At 59.6% G+C, this 17,528-nt stretch overlaps 1 protein-coding gene across 1 annotated transcript in view; it reads left to right on the top strand.

Moving 5' to 3' along the window:
- KCND1 (potassium voltage-gated channel subfamily D member 1) overlaps positions 1 to 17,528 on the top strand; it is a 65,210-nt gene that overhangs the window by 43,738 nt on the left and 3,944 nt on the right. The window contains exon 5 of the mRNA XM_075578298.1: positions 15,963 to 16,195. Coding sequence (XP_075434413.1) covers positions 15,963 to 16,195 — 233 coding nt within the window. The remainder of the gene's footprint in view (positions 1 to 15,962; positions 16,196 to 17,528) is intronic.

The raw sequence follows: 17,528 nt of genomic DNA on the forward strand, positions 1-17,528 counted from the left end.
CTCGGACTCTTCCCCTTCCCATCACAGCGTGGACTCTTCCCCTTCCCATCACAGCTCGGACTCTTCCCCTTCCCATCACAGCGTGGACTCTTCCCCTTCCCATCACAGCTCGGACTCTTCCCCTTCCCATCACAGCGTGGACTCTTCCCCTTCCCATCACAGTGCAGACACTTCCCCTTCCCATCACAGCGGGGACTCTTCCCCTTCCCATCACAGCGCGGACTCTTCCCCTTCCCATCACAGCGTGGACTCTTCCCCTTCCCATCACAGTGCAGACACTTCCCCTTCCCATCACAGCGGGGACTCTTCCCCTTCCCATCACAGCGCGGACTCTTCCCCTTCCCATCACAGCGTGGACTCTTCCCCTTCCCATCACAGCTCGGACTCTTCCCCTTCCCATCACAGCATGGACTCTTCCCCTTCCCATCACAGCTCGGACTCTTCCCCTTCCCATCACAGCGTACTCTTCCCCTTCCCATCACAGCGTGGACTCTTCACCTTCCCATTCCCCTTCCCATCACACTGCGGACACTTCCCCCTCCCATCACAGTGCAGACACTTCCCCTTCCCATCACAGCGCAGACACTTCCCCTTCCCATCACAGCGTGGACTCTTCCCCTTCCCATCACAGCGCGGACTCTTCCCCTTCCCATCACAGCGCAGACTCTTCCCCTTCCCACCACGGACACTTCCCCTTGCCATCACAGCGTGGACTCTTCCCCTTCCCATCACAGCGCGGACTCTTCCCCTTCCCATCACAGCGTGGACTCTTCCCCTTCCCACCACGGACACTTCCCCTTCCCATCACAGCGCAGACACTTCCCCTTCCCATCACAGCGCAGACACTTCCCCTTCCCATCACAGCGCGGACTCTTCCCCTTCCCATCACAGCGCAGACTCTTCCCCTTCCCATCACAGCGTGAACTCTTCCCCTTCCCATCACAGTGCAGACACTTCCCCCTCCCATCACAGTGCGGACACTTCCCATCACAGCGCGGACTCTTCCCCTTCCCGTCACACCACAGACACTTCCCTTTCCCATCACAGTGCAGACACTTCCCCTTCCCATCACAGCGCGGACACTTCCCCTTCCCATCACAGTGCAGACACTTCCCCTTCCCATCACAGCGGGGACTCTTCCCCTTCCCATCACAGTGCAGACACTTCCCCTTCCCATCACAGTGCGGACACTTCCCCTTCCCATCACAGTGCGGACACTTCCCCTTCCCGTCACACCGCGGACACTTCCCCTTCCCGTCACACCGCGGACACTTCCCCTTCCCGTCACACCGCAGACACTTCCCCTTCCCATCACAGTGCGGACACTTCCCCTTCCCGTCACACCACAGACACTTCCCCTTCCCATCACAGTGCAGACACTTCCCCTTCCCATCACAGTGCGGACACTTCCCCTTCCCATCACAGTGCGGACACTTCCCCTTCCCATCACAGCGCAGACACTTCCCATCACAGTGCGGACTCTTCCCCTTCCCATCACAGTGCGGACCCTTCCCATCACAGTGCAGACACTTCCCCTTCCCATCACAGCGTGGACACTTCCCCTTCCCATCACAGTGCGGACACTTCCCCTTCCCGTCACAGCGTGGACCCTTCCCCTTCCCATCACACCACAGATACTTCCCCTTCCCATCACAGCACGGACACTTCCCCTTCCCGTCACACCACAGACACTTCCCTTCCCATCACACCACGGACACTACCCCTTCCCATCACAGTGCAGACTCTTCCCCTTCCCCTCACACCACAGACACTTCCCCTTCCCGTCACACCAGACACTTCCCCTTCCCATCACACCACGGACACTTCCCCTTCCCATCACACCACAGACACTTCCCCTTCCCATCACACCACGGACACTTCCCCTTCCCATCACACCACAGACACTTCCCCTTCCCATCACACCACGGACACTTCCCCATCCAGTCACACCACAGACACTTCCCCTTCCCATCACACCACGGACACTTCCCCTTCCCATCACAGTGCGGACTCTTCCCCTTCCCGTCACAGTGTGGACTCTTCCCCTTCCCATCACACCACAGACACTTCCCCTTCCCATCACACCACAGACACTTTCCATCACACCACGAACACTTCCCCTTCCCATTACAGCGCAGACACTTCCCCTTCCCATCACAGCGCAGACACTTCCCCTTCCCATCACAGTGCGGACTCTTCCCCTTCCAGTCACAGCGTGGACTCTTCCCCTTCCCATCACAGTGCGGACACTTCCCCTTCCCATCACAGTGCGGACACTTCCCCTTCCCATCACAGTGCGGACACTTCCCCTTCCCATCACAGTGCGGACACTTCCCCTTCCCATCACAGTGCGGACTCTTCCCCTTCCCGTCACACCACGGACACTTCCCCATCCAGTCACACCACAGACACTTCCCCTTCCCGTCACAGCGCGGACACTTCCCCTTCCCGTCACACCACAGACACTTCCCCTTCCCATCACCGTGCAGACACTTCCCCTTCCCATCACAGTGCAGACTCTTCCCCTTCCCATCACAGCGCAGACACTTCCCCTTCCCATCACAGCGCGGACACTTCCCCTTCCCATCACAGCGTGGACTCTTCCCCTTCCCATCACAGTGCAGACACTTCCCCTTCCCATCACAGCGCGGACTCTTCCCCTTCCCATCACAGCGCGGACTCTTCCCATCACAGTGCAGACACTTCCCCCTCCCATCACAGTGCAGACACTTCCCCTTCCCATCACAGTGCAGACACTTCCCCTTCCCATCACAGTGCAGACACTTCCCCCTCCCATCACAGTGCAGACACTTCCCCTTCCCATCACAGTGCGGACTCTTCCCCTTCCCATCACAGTGCGGACTCTTCCCCTTCCCATCACAGCGCGGACACTTCCCCTTCCCATCACAGTGCAGACACTTCCCCTTCCCATCACACTCCGTGGAAACTTCCCCTTCCGTCACTGTGCAGACTCTTCCCCTTCCTGTCACACCCCGTGGACACTTCCCCTTCCGTCACTGGGCAGACTCTTCCCCTTCCCATCACAGCGCAGACACTTCCCCTTCCCATCACAGCGTGGACACTTCCCCTTCTCATCACAGCGCAGACACTACCCCTTTCCATCACACCACGGACACTTCCCCTTCCCATCACAGCGCAGACACTTCCCCTTCCCATCACAGTGCAGACACTTCCCCTTCCCATCACAGTGCGGACTCTTCCCCTTCCCATCACAGTGCGGACTCTTCCCCTTCCCATCACAGTGCGGACACTTCTCCTTCCCATCACAGTGCAGACACTTCCCCTTCCCATCACAGTGCAGACACTTCCCCTTCCCATCACACCCCGTGGAAACTTCCCCTTCCGTCACTGTGCAGACACTTCCCCTTCCCATCACAGTGCAGACACTTCCCCTTCCCATCACAGTGCGGACTCTTCCCCTTCCCATCACAGTGCGGACACTTCTCCTTCCCATCACAGTGCAGACACTTCCCCTTCCCATCACAGTGCAGACACTTCCCCTTCCCATCACACCCCGTGGAAACTTCCCCTTCCGTCACTGTGCAGACACTTCCCCTTCCCATCACAGTGCAGACACTTCCCCTTCCCATCACAGTGCAGACACTTCCCCTTCCCATCACAGTGCAGACACTTCCCCTTCCCATCACACCCCGTGGAAACTTCCCCTTCCGTCACTGTGCAGACTCTTCCCCTTCCCATCACAGTGCGGACACTTCCCCTTCCCATCACAGTGCAGACACTTCCCCTTCCCGTCACACCCCGTGGAAACTTCCCCTTCCGTCACTGTGCAGACACTTCCCCTTCCCATCACAGTGCGGACACTTCCCCTTCCCATCACAGTGCGGACACTTCCCCTTCCCATCACAGTGCGGACTCTTCCCCTTCCCATCACAGTGCGGACACTTCCCCTTCCCATCACAGGGCGGACACTTCCCCTTCCCATCACAGCGCGGACACTTCCCCTTCCCATCGCAGCGCAGACACTTCCCCTTCCCATCGCAGCGCAGACACTTCCCCTTCCGTCACAGTGCAGACACTTCCCCTTCCCATCGCAGCGCAGACACTTCCCCTTCCGTCACAGTGCAGACACTTCCCCTTCCGTCACTGTGCAGACACTTCCCCTTCCCATCACAGTGCGGACTCTTCCCCTTCCCATCACAGTGCGGACACTTCCCCTTCCCATCACAGGGCGGACTCTTCCCCTTCCAGTCACAGCGCGGACTCTTCCCCTTCCCGTCACAGTGCGGACACTTCCCCTTCCCATCACAGTGCGGACACTTCCCCTTCCCATAACAGTGCGGACACTTCCCCTTCCCATCACAGTGCGGACTCTTCCCCTTCCCGTCACACCACGGACACTTCCCCATCCAGTCACACCACAGACTCTTCCCCTTCCCATCACAGCGCAGACACTTCCCCTTCCCATCACAGCGTGGACACTTCCCCTTCCCATCGCAGCGCAGACACTTCCCCTTCCGTCACAGTGCAGACACTTCCCCTTCCCATCGCAGCGCAGACACTTCCCCTTCCGTCACAGTGCAGACACTTCCCCTTCCGTCACTGTGCAGACACTTCCCCTTCCCATCACAGTGCGGACTCTTCCCCTTCCCATCACAGTGCGGACACTTCCCCTTCCCATCACAGGGCGGACTCTTCCCCTTCCAGTCACAGCGCGGACTCTTCCCCTTCCCGTCACAGTGCGGACACTTCCCCTTCCCATCACAGTGCGGACACTTCCCCTTCCCATAACAGTGCGGACACTTCCCCTTCCCATCACAGTGCGGACTCTTCCCCTTCCCGTCACACCACGGACACTTCCCCATCCAGTCACACCACAGACTCTTCCCCTTCCCATCACAGCGCAGACACTTCCCCTTCCCATCACAGCGTGGACACTTCCCCTTCCCATCACAGCGCAGACACTACCCCTTTCCATCACACCACGGACACGTCCCCTTCCCATCACAGCGCAGACACTTCCCCTTCCCATCACAGTGCAGACACTTCCCCTTCCCATCACAGTGCGGACTCTTCCCCTTCCCATCACAGTGCAGACACTTCCCCTTCCCATCACAGTGCAGACACTTCCCCTTCCCATCACAGTGCAGACACTTCCCCTTCCCATCACAGTGCAGACACTTCCCCTTCCCATCACAGTGCGGACTCTTCCCCTTCCCATCACAGTGCGGACACTTCCCCTTCCCATCACAGTGCAGACACTTCCCCTTCCCATCACAGTGCAGACACTTCCCCTTCCCATCACACCCCGTGGAAACTTCCCCTTCCGTCACTGTGCAGACACTTCCCCTTCCCATCACAGTGCAGACACTTCCCCTTTCCATCACACCACGGACTCTTCCCCTTCCCATCACAGCGCAGACACTTCCCCTTCCCATCACAGTGCAGACACTTCCTCTTCCCATCACACCCCGTGGAAACTTCCCCTTCCGTCACTGTGCAGACACTTCCCCTTCCCATCACAGCACAGACACTTCCCCTTTCCATCACACCACGGACTCTTCCCCTTCCCATCACAGCGCAGACACTTCCCCTTCCCATCACAGCGTGGACTCTTCCCCTTCCCGTCACACCACAGACACTTCCCTTTCCCATCACAGTGCGGACTCTTCCCCTTCCCATCACAGTGCAGACACTTCCCCTTCCCATCACAGCACGGACACTTCCCCTTTCCATCACAGCGTGGACTCTTCCCCTTCCCATCACAGCGTGGACTCTTCCCCTTCCCATCACAGTGCAGACACTTACCCTTCCCATCACAGCGGGGACTCTTCCCCTTCCCATCACAGCGCGGACTCTTCCCCTTCCCATCACAGCGTGGACTCTTCCCCTTCCCATCACAGTGCGGACACTTCCCCCTCCCATCACAGTGCGGACACTTCCCCTTCCCATCACAGTGCGGACTCTTCCCCTTCCCATCACAGTGCAGACACTTCCCCTTCCCATCACAGCGCAGACACTTCCCCTTTCCATCACAGCGTGGACTCTTCCCCTTCCCATCACAGCGTGGACTCTTCCCCTGCCCATCACAGTGCAGACACTTCCCCTTCCCATCACAGCGGGGACTCTTCCCCTTCCCATCACAGCGCGGACTCTTCCCCTTCCCATCACAGCGTGGACTCTTCCCCTTCCCATCACAGCTCGGACTCTTCCCCTTCCCATCACAGCTCGGACTCTTCCCCTTCCCATCACAGCGTGGACTCTTCCCCTTCCCATCACAGCTCGGACTCTTCCCCTTCCCATCACAGCGTACTCTTCCCCTTCCCATCACAGCGTGGACTCTTCCCCTTCCCATCACAGCGTGGACTCTTCCCCTTCCCATCACAGTGCGGACACTTCCCCCTCCCATCACAGTGCGGACACTTCCCCTTCCCATCACAGCGCAGACACTTCCCCTTCCCATCACAGCGTGGACTCTTCCCCTTCCCATCACAGCGCGGACTCTTCCCCTTCCCATCACAGCGCGGACTCTTCCCCTTCCCACCACGGACACTTCCCCTTCCCATCACAGCGTGGACTCTTCCCCTTCCCATCACAGCGCGGACTCTTCCCCTTCCCATCACAGCGTGGACTCTTCCCCTTCCCACCACGGACACTTCCCCTTCCCATCACAGCGCAGACACTTCCCCTTCCCATCACAGCGCAGACACTTCCCCTTCCCATCACAGCGCAGACACTTCCCCTTCCCATCACAGCGCGGACTCTTCCCCTTCCCATCACAGCGTGGACTCTTCCCCTTCCCATCACAGCGCGGACTCTTCCCCTTCCCATCACAGCGCGGACTCTTCCCCTTCCCATCACAGCGCGGACTCTTCCCCTTCCCATCACAGCGTGGACTCTTCCCCTTCCCATCACAGCGTGGACTCTTCCCCTTCCCATCACAGCGTGGACTCTTCCCCTTCCCATCACAGTGCGGACACTTCCCCTTCCCATCACAGCGTGGACTCTTCCCCTTCCCATCACAGCGAGGACACTTCCCCTTCCCATCACAGCGCAGACACTTCCCCTTCCCATCACAGTGCGGACTCTTCCCCTTCCCATCACAGTGCAGACACTTCCCCTTCCCATCACACCATGGACTCTTCCCCTTCCCACCACGGACACTTCCCCTTCCCATCACAGTGCAGACACTTCCCCTTCCCATCACAGTGCGGACTCTTCCCCTTCCCATCACAGCGCAGACACTTCCCCTTTCCATCACACCACGGACTCTTCCCCTTCCCATCACAGCGCAGACACTTCCCCTTCCCATCGCAGCGTGGACACTTCCCCTTCCCGTCACACCACGGACACTTCCCTTTCCCATCACAGTGCAGACACTTCCCATCACAGTGCAGACACTTCCCCTTCCCATTACAGTGCAGACACTTCCCCTTCCCATCACAGTGCAGACACTTCCCCTTCCCATCACAGTGCGGACACTTCCCCTTCCCATCACAGCGTGGACTCTTCCCCTTCCCATCACAGCGTGGACTCTTCCCCTTCCCATCACAGTGCAGACACTTCCCCTTCCCATCACAGCGGGGACTCTTCCCCTTCCCATCACAGCGCGGACTCTTCCCCTTCCCATCACAGCGTGGACTCTTCCCCTTCCCATCACAGCTCGGACTCTTCCCCTTCCCATCACAGCGTGGACTCTTCCCCTTCCCATCACAGCTCGGACTCTTCCCCTTCCCATCACAGTGCAGACACTTCCCCTTCCCATCACAGCGTGGACTCTTCCCCTTCCCATCACAGCTCGGACTCTTCCCCTTCCCATCACAGCTCGGACTCTTCCCCTTCCCATCACAGCGTGGACTCTTCCCCTTCCCATCACAGCTCGGACTCTTCCCCTTCCCATCACAGCGTACTCTTCCCCTTCCCATCACAGCGGGGACTCTTCCCCTTCCCATCACAGCGCGGACTCTTCCCCTTCCCATCACAGCGTGGACTCTTCCCCTTCCCATCACAGCTCGGACTCTTCCCCTTCCCATCACAGCTCGGACTCTTCCCCTTCCCATCACAGCGTGGACTCTTCCCCTTCCCATCACAGCTCGGACTCTTCCCCTTCCCATCACAGCGTACTCTTCCCCTTCCCATCACAGCGTGGACTCTTCCCCTTCCCATCACAGCGTGGACTCTTCCCCTTCCCATCACAGTGCGGACACTTCCCCCTCCCATCACAGTGCAGACACTTCCCCTTCCCATCACAGCGTGGACTCTTCCCCTTCCCATCACAGCGCGGACTCTTCCCCTTCCCATCACAGCGCAGACTCTTCCCCTTCCCACCACGGACACTTCCCCTTCCCATCACAGCGTGGACTCTTCCCCTTCCCATCACAGCGCGGACTCTTCCCCTTCCCATCACAGCGTGGACTCTTCCCCTTCCCATCGCAGCGTGGACACTTCCCCTTCCCGTCACACCACAGACACTTCCCTTTCCCATCACAGTGCAGACACTTCCCATCACAGTGCAGACACTTCCCCTTCCCATTACAGTGCAGACACTTCCCCTTCCCATCACACCACAGACACTTCCCTTTCCCATCACAGTGCAGACACTTCCCCTTCCCATCACAGCGCGGACACTTCCCCTTCCCATCACAGCGTGGACTCTTCCCCTTCCCATCACAGTGCAGACACTTCCCCTTCCCATCACAGCGGGGACTCTTCCCCTTCCCATCACAGCGCGGACTCTTCCCCTTCCCATCACAGCGTGGACTCTTCCCCTTCCCATCACAGCTCGGACTCTTCCCCTTCCCTTCACAGCGTGGACTCTTCCCCTTCCCATCACAGCTCGGACTCTTCCCCTTCCCATCTCAGCGCGGACTCTTCCCTTTCCCATCACAGTGCATACACTTCCCCTTCCCATCACAGCGGGGACTCTTCCCCTTCCCATCACAGCGCGGACTCTTCCCCTTCCCATCACAGCGTGGACTCTTCCCCTTCCCATCACAGCTCGGACTCTTCCCCTTCCCATCACAGCATGGACTCTTCCCCTTCCCATCACAGCTCGGACTCTTCCCCTTCCCATCACAGCGTACTCTTCCCCTTCCCATCACAGCGTGGACTCTTCACCTTCCCATCACAGCGTGGACTCTTCCCCTTCCCATCACACTGCGGACACTTCCCCCTCCCATCACAGTGCAGACACTTCCCCTTCCCATCACAGCGCAGACACTTCCCCTTCCCATCACAGCGTGGACTCTTCCCCTTCCCATCACAGCGCGGACTCTTCCCCTTCCCATCACAGCGCAGACTCTTCCCCTTCCCACCACGGACACTTCCCCTTCCCATCACAGCGTGGACTCTTCCCCTTCCCATCACAGCGCGGACTCTTCCCCTTCCCATCACAGCGTGGACTCTTCCCCTTCCCATCACAGCGTGGACTCTTCCCCTTCCCATCACAGTGCAGACACTTCCCCTTCCCATCACAGCGCAGACACTTCCCCTTCCCATCACAGCGCAGACACTTCCCCTTCCCATCACAGCGCGGACTCTTCCCCTTCCCATCACAGCGTGGACTCTTCCCCTTCCCATCACAGCGCAGACTCTTCCCCTTCCCATCACAGCGTGAACTCTTCCCCTTCCCATCACAGTGCAGACACTTCCCCCTCCCATCACAGTGCGGACACTTCCCATCACAGCGCGGACTCTTCCCCTTCCCGTCACACCACAGACACTTCCCTTTCCCATCACAGTGCAGACACTTCCCCTTCCCATCACAGCGCGGACACTTCCCCTTCCCATCACAGTGCAGACACTTCCCCTTCCCATCACAGCGGGGACTCTTCCCCTTCCCATCACAGTGCAGACACTTCCCCTTCCCATCACAGTGCGGACACTTCCCCTTCCCATCACAGTGCGGACACTTCCCCTTCCCGTCACACCGCGGACACTTCCCCTTCCCGTCACACCGCGGACACTTCCCCTTCCCGTCACACCGCGGACACTTCCCCTTCCCATCACAGTGCGGACACTTCCCCTTCCCGTCACACCACAGACACTTCCCATCACAGTGCAGACACTTCCCCTTCCCATCACAGTGCGGACACTTCCCCTTCCCATCACAGTGCGGACACTTCCCCTTCCCATCACAGCGCAGACACTTCCCATCACAGTGCGGACTCTTCCCCTTCCCATCACAGTGCGGACCCTTCCCCTTCCCATCACAGTGCAGACACTTCCCCTTCCCATCACAGCGTGGACACTTCCCCTTCCCATCACAGTGCGGACACTTCCCCTTCCCGTCACAGCGTGGACCCTTCCCCTTCCCATCACACCACAGATACTTCCCCTTCCCATCACAGCACGGACACTTCCCCTTCCCGTCACACCACAGACACTTCCCTTCCCATCACACCACGGACACTTCCCCTTCCCATCACAGTGCAGACTCTTCCCCTTCCCGTCACACCACAGACACTTCCCCTTCCCATCACACCACGGACACTTCCCCTTCCCATCACAGTGCAGACTCTTCCCCTTCCCCTCACACCACAGACACTTCCCCTTCCCGTCACACCAGACACTTCCCCTTCCCATCACACCACGGACACTTCCCCTTCCCATCACACCACAGACACTTCCCCTTCCCATCACACCACGGACACTTCCCCTTCCCATCACACCACAGACACTTCCCCTTCCCATCACACCACGGACACTTCCCCATCCAGTCACACCACAGACACTTCCCCTTCCCATCACACCACGGACACTTCCCCTTCCCATCACAGTGCGGACTCTTCCCCTTCCCGTCACAGTGTGGACTCTTCCCCTTCCCATCACACCACAGACACTTCCCCTTCCCATCACACCACAGACACTTTCCATCACACCACGAACACTTCCCCTTCCCATTACAGCGCAGACACTTCCCCATCCAGTCACACCACAGACACTTCCCCTTCCCGTCACAACGCGGACACTTCCCCTTCCCGTCACAGCGCGGACACTTCCCCTTCCCGTCACAGCGCGGACACTTCCCCTTCCCGTCACAGCGCGGACACTTCCCCTTCCCGTCACAGCGCGGACACTTCCCCTTCCCGTCACAGCGCGGACACTTCCCCTTCCCGTCACACCACAGACACTTCCCCTTCCCATCACCGTGCAGACACTTCCCCTTCCCATCACAGTGCAGACTCTTCCCCTTCCCATCACAGCGCAGACACTTCCCCTTCCCATCACAGCGCGGACACTTCCCCTTCCCATCACAGCGTGGACTCTTCCCCTTCCCATCACAGTGCAGACACTTCCCCTTCCCATCACAGCGCGGACTCTTCCCCTTCCCATCACAGCGCGGACTCTTCCCATCACAGTGCAGACACTTCCCCCTCCCATCACAGTGCAGAAACTTCCCCTTCCCATCACAGTGCAGACACTTCCCCTTCCCATCACAGTGCAGACACTTCCCCTTCCCATCACAGTGCAGACACTTCCCCCTCCCATCACAGTGCAGACACTTCCCCTTCCCATCACAGTGCGGACTCTTCCCCTTCCCATCACAGTGCGGACTCTTCCCCTTCCCATCACAGCGCAGACACTTCCCCTTCCCATCACAGTGCAGACACTTCCCCTTCCCATCACACTCCGTGGAAACTTCCCCTTCCGTCAATGTGCAGACTCTTCCCCTTCCTGTCACACCCCGTGGACACTTCCCCTTCCGTCACTGGGCAGACTCTTCCCCTTCCCATCACAGCGCAGACACTTCCCCTTCCCATCACAGCGTGGACACTTCCCCTTCTCATCACAGCGCAGACACTACCCCTTTCCATCACACCACGGACACTTCCCCTTCCCATCACAGCGCAGACACTTCCCCTTCCCATCACAGTGCAGACACTTCCCCTTCCCATCACAGTGCGGACTCTTCCCCTTCCCATCACAGTGCAGACACTTCCCCTTCCCATCACAGTGCAGACACTTCCCCTTCCCATCACACCCCGTGGAAACTTCCCCTTCCGTCACTGTGCAGACACTTCCCCTTCCCATCACAGTGCAGACACTTCCCCTTCCCATCACAGTGCAGACACTTCCCCTTCCCATCACACCCCGTGGAAACTTCCCCTTCCGTCACTGTGCAGACTCTTCCCCTTCCCATCACAGTGCGGACACTTCCCCTTCCCATCACAGTGCAGACACTTCCCCTTCCCGTCACACCCCGTGGAAACTTCCCCTTCCGTTACTGTGCAGACACTTCCCCTTCCCATCACAGTGCGGACACTTCCCCTTCCCATCACAGTGCGGACACTTCCCCTTCCCATCACAGTGCGGACTCTTCCCCTTCCCATCACAGTGCGGACACTTCCCCTTCCCATCACAGGGCGGACACTTCCCCTTCCCATCACAGTGCGGACACTTCCCCTTCCCATCACAGTGCGGACACTTCCCCTTCCCATCACAGGGCGGACACTTCCCCTTCCCATCACAGTGCGGACACTTCCCCTTCCCATCACAGTGCGGACACTTCCCCTTCCCATCACAGTGCGGACTCTTCCCCTTCCCATCACAGTGCGGATACTTCCCCTTCCCATCACAGGGCGGACACTTCCCCTTCCCATCACAGCGCGGACACTTCCCCTTCCCATCGCAGCGCAGACACTTCCCCTTCCCATCGCAGCGCAGACACTTCCCCTTCCGTCACAGTGCAGACACTTCCCCTTCCGTCACTGTGTAGACACTTCCCCTTCCCATCGCAGCGCAGACACTTCCCCTTCCGTCACAGTGCAGACACTTCCCCTTCCGTCACTGTGCAGACACTTCCCCTTCCCATCACAGTGCAGACTCTTCCCCTTCCCATCACAGTGCGGACACTTCCCCTTCCCATCACAGGGCGGACTCTTCCCCTTCCAGTCACAGCGTGGACTCTTCCCCTTCCCATCACAGTGCGGACACTTCCCCTTCCCATCACAGTGCGGACACTTCCCCTTCCCATCACAGTGCGGACACTTCCCCTTCCCATCACAGTGCGGACTCTTCCCCTTCCCGTCACACCGCGGACACTTCCCCATCCAGTCACACCACAGACACTTCCCCTTCCCGTCACAACGCGGACACTTCCCCTTCCCGTCACAGCGCGGACACTTCCCCTTCCCGTCACAGCACGGACACTTCCCCTTCCCGTCACAGCGCGGACACTTCCCCTTCCCGTCACAGCGCGGACACTTCCCCTTCCCGTCACAGCGCGGACACTTCCCCTTCCCGTCACAGCGCGGACACTTCCCCTTCCCGTCACAGCGCGGACACTTCCCCTTCCCGTCACACCACAGACACTTCCCCTTCCCATCACACCCCGTGGAAACTTCCCCTTCCGTCACTGTGCAGACACTTCCCCTTCCCATCACAGTGCAGACACTTCCCTTCCCATCACAGTGCAGACACTTCCCCTTCCCATCACAGTGCAGACACTTCCCCTTCCCATCACACCCCGTGGAAACTTCCCCTTCCGTCACTGTGCAGACTCTTCCCCTTCCCATCACAGTGCGGACACTTCCCCTTCCCATCACAGTGCAGACACTTCCCCTTCCCGTCACACCCCGTGGAAACTTCCCCTTCCCATCACAGTGCGGACACTTCCCCTTCCCATCACAGGGCGGACACTTCCCCTTCCCATCACAGCGCAGACACTTCCCCTTCCCATCGCAGCGCAGACACTTCCCCTTCCCATCGCAGCGCAGACACTTCCCCTTCCCATCACAGCGCGGACTCTTCCCCTTCCCATCACAGCGCGGACTCTTCCCCTTCCCATCACAGCGCGGACTCTTCCCCTTCCCATCACAGTGCAGACACTTCCCCCTCCCATCACAGTGCAGACACTTCCCCTTCCCATCACAGTGCAGACACTTCCCCTTCCCATCACAGTGCAGACACTTCCCCCTCCCATCACAGTGCAGACACTTCCCCTTCCCATCACAGTGCGGACTCTTCCCCTTCCCATCACAGCGCGGACTCTTCCCCTTCCCATCACAGCGCAGACACTTCCCCTTCCCATCACAGTGCAGACACTTCCCCTTCCCATCACACTCCGTGGAAACTTCCCCTTCCGTCACTGTGCAGACTCTTCCCCTTCCTGTCACACCCCGTGGACACTTCCCCTTCCGTCACTGGGCAGACTCTTCCCCTTCCCATCACAGCGCAGACACTTCCCCTTCCCATCACAGCGTGGACACTTCCCCTTCCCATCACAGCGCAGACACTAACCCCTTTCCATCACACCACGGACACTTCCCCTTCCCATCACAGCGCAGACACTTCCCCTTCCCATCACAGTGCAGACACTTCCCCTTCCCATCACAGTGCGGACTCTTCCCCTTCCCATCACAGTGCGGACACTTCCCCTTCCCATCACAGTGCAGACACTTCCCCTTCCCATCACAGTGCAGACACTTCCCCTTCCCATCACACCCCGTGGAAACTTCCCCTTCCGTCACTGTGCAGACACTTCCCCTTCCCATCACAGTGCAGACACTTCCCCTTCCCATCACAGTGCAGACACTTCCCCTTCCCATCACAGTGCAGACACTTCCCCTTCCCATCACACCCCGTGGAAACTTCCCCTTCCGTCACTGTGCAGACTCTTCCCCTTCCCATCACAGTGCGGACACTTCCCCTTCCCATCACAGTGCAGACACTTCCCCTTCCCGTCACACCCCGTGGAAACTTCCCCTTCCGTCACTGTGCAAACTCTTCCCCTTCCCATCACAGTGCGGACACTTCCCCTTCCCATCACAGTGCGGACTCTTCCCCTTCCCATCACAGTGCGGACACTTCCCCTTCCCATCACAGGGCGGACACTTCCCCTTCCCATCACAGCGCAGACACTTCCCCTTCCCATCGCAGCGCAGACACTTCCCCTTCCCATCGCAGCGCAGACACTTCCCCTTCCGTCACAGTGCAGACACTTCCCCTTCCGTCACTGTGCAGACACTTCCCCTTCCCATCGCAGCGCAGACACTTCCCTTTCCGTCACAGTGCAGACACTTCCCCTTCCCATCGCAGCGCAGACACTTCCCCTTCCGTCACAGTGCAGACACTTCCCCTTCCGTCACTGTGCAGACACTTCCCCTTCCCATCACAGTGCGGACTCTTCCCCTTCCCATCACAGTGCGGACACTTCCCCTTCCCATCACAGGGCGGACACTTCCCCTTCCCATCACAGCGCAGACACTTCCCCTTCCCATCACAGGGCGGACACTTCCCCTTCCCATCACAGCGCAGACACTTCCCCTTCCCATCGCAGCGCAGACACTTCCCCTTCCCATCGCAGCGCAGACACTTCCCCTTCCGTCACTGTGCAGACACTTCCCCTTCCCATCACAGTGCGGACTCTTCCCCTTCCCATCACAGCGTGGACACTTCCCCTTCCCATCACAGTGCGGACACTTCCCCTTCCCATCACAGGGCGGACACTTCCCCTTCCCATCGCAGCGCAGACACTTCCCCTTCCGTCACAGCGCAGACACTTCCCCTTCCGTCACTGTGCAGACACTTCCCCTTCCCATCGCAGCGCAGACACTTCCCCTTCCGTCACAGTGCAGACACTTCCCCTTCCGTCACAGTGCAGACACTTCCCCTTCCGTCACTGTGCACTCTTCCCCTTCCTGTCACACCCCGTGGAAACTTCCCCTTCCCATCACAGTGCGGACTCTTCCCCTTCCCATCACACCCCGTGGAAACTTCCCCTTCCGTCACTGGGCAGACACTTCCCCTTCCGTCACTGGGCAGACACTTCCCCTTCTCATCAGAGCGCGGAAACTTCCCCTTTGCGTCAAAGCGCCATACTGATCTCATTCATACTAAGTCGTCATCTCTCCCTCATGCCCATCCCCCTTTTCCCCCCCCCATTCCCCCTCTAACTTCCCCATCCTCCGGTCTCTCCCCCCCTCTCTCATGTCACCCCCTTCCTCTGCTTCCCCTCTCCTCCTTCCCTCTCCCGCTCTCAGTGCCACGAGTTCACAGATGAACGCAGATACAGCGAGGCTCTCATGACTGAATCCATCGGATACCGCACGAGTCGCAGCACCTCCGTTTCCTCGCAGCAGGGCCTGGGCACCTCATGCTGCCCGCGGCGCAACAAGCGCCGTGCCATCCGGCTCGCCAACTCTACCGTGTCCGTCAGCCGCGGCAGTATGCAGGAGCTAGACACCCTGCACATGCAGAAGGGCCTTACCCAGAGGTAAGAAGGGGTACCGGGGCGAGGGCACACACAGGTAAGGGGTACCGGGGCGAGGGCACACACAGGTAAGGGGTACCGGGGCGAGGGCACACACAGGTAAGGGGTACCGGGCGAGGGCACACACAGGTAAGGGGTACCGGGCGAGGGCACACACAGGTAAGGGGTACCGGGGCGAGGGCACACACAGGTAAGGGGTACCGGGGCGAGGGCACACACAGGTAAGGGGAACCGGGCGAGGGCACACACAGGTAAGGGGAACCGGGCGAGGGCACACACAGGTAAGAAGAGGCACCGGGGCGAGGGCACACACAGGTAAGGGGTACCGGGCGAGGGCACACACAGGTAAGGGGTACCGGGGCGAGGGCACACACAGGTAAGGGGTACCGGGGCGAGGGCACACACAGGTAAGGGGTACCGGGGCGAGGGTACACACAGGTAAGGGGTACCGGGCGAGGGCACACACAGGTAAGGGGTACCGGGGCGAGGGCACGCATAGGTAAGGGGAACCGGGGCGAGGGCACACATAGGCAAGGGGTACCGGGGCGAGGGCACGCATAGGTAAGGGGTACCGGGGCGAGGGCACACACAGGTAAGGGGTACCGGGGCGAGGGCACACACAGGTAAGGGGTACCGGGGCGAGGGCACACACAGGTAAGGGGTACCGGGGCGAGGGCACACACAGATAAGTGGAACCGGGAGAGGGCACACACAGGTAAGGGGTATCGGGGCGAGGGCACGCACAGGTAAGGGGTACCGGGGCGAGGGCACGCACAGGTAAGGGGTACCGGGGCGAGGGCACGCACAGGTAAGGGGTACCGGGGCGAGGGCACGCACAGGTAAGGGGTACCGGGCGAGGGCACACACAGGTAAGGGGTACCGGGCGACGGCACACACAGGTAAGGGGAACCGGGGCGAGGGCACACATAGGCAAGGGGTACCGGGGCGAGGGCACGCATAGGTAAGGGGTACCGGGGCGAGGGCACACACAGGTAAGGGGTACCGGGGCGAGGGTACACACAGGTAAGGGGTACCGGGCGAGGGCACACACAGGTAAGGGGTACCGGGGCGAGGGCACACACAGGTAAGGGGAACCGGGGCGAGGGCACACATAGGCAAGGGGTACCGGGGCGAGGGCACACACAGGTAAGGGGTACATTGTTACCCGCTCTCACATTGTCGTTACCCTCCCTCACATTGGCGTTACCCTCCCTCACATTGGCGTTACCCTCCCTCACATTGGCGTTACCCTCCCTCACATTGGCGTTACCCTCCCTCACATTGGCGTTACCCTCCCTCACATTGGCGTTACCCTCCCTCACATTGGCGTTACCCT

Source organism: Ascaphus truei, chromosome 21, assembly GCF_040206685.1.
Source record: "Ascaphus truei isolate aAscTru1 chromosome 21, aAscTru1.hap1, whole genome shotgun sequence".
NCBI classification, from domain to species: domain Eukaryota; kingdom Metazoa; phylum Chordata; class Amphibia; order Anura; family Ascaphidae; genus Ascaphus; species Ascaphus truei.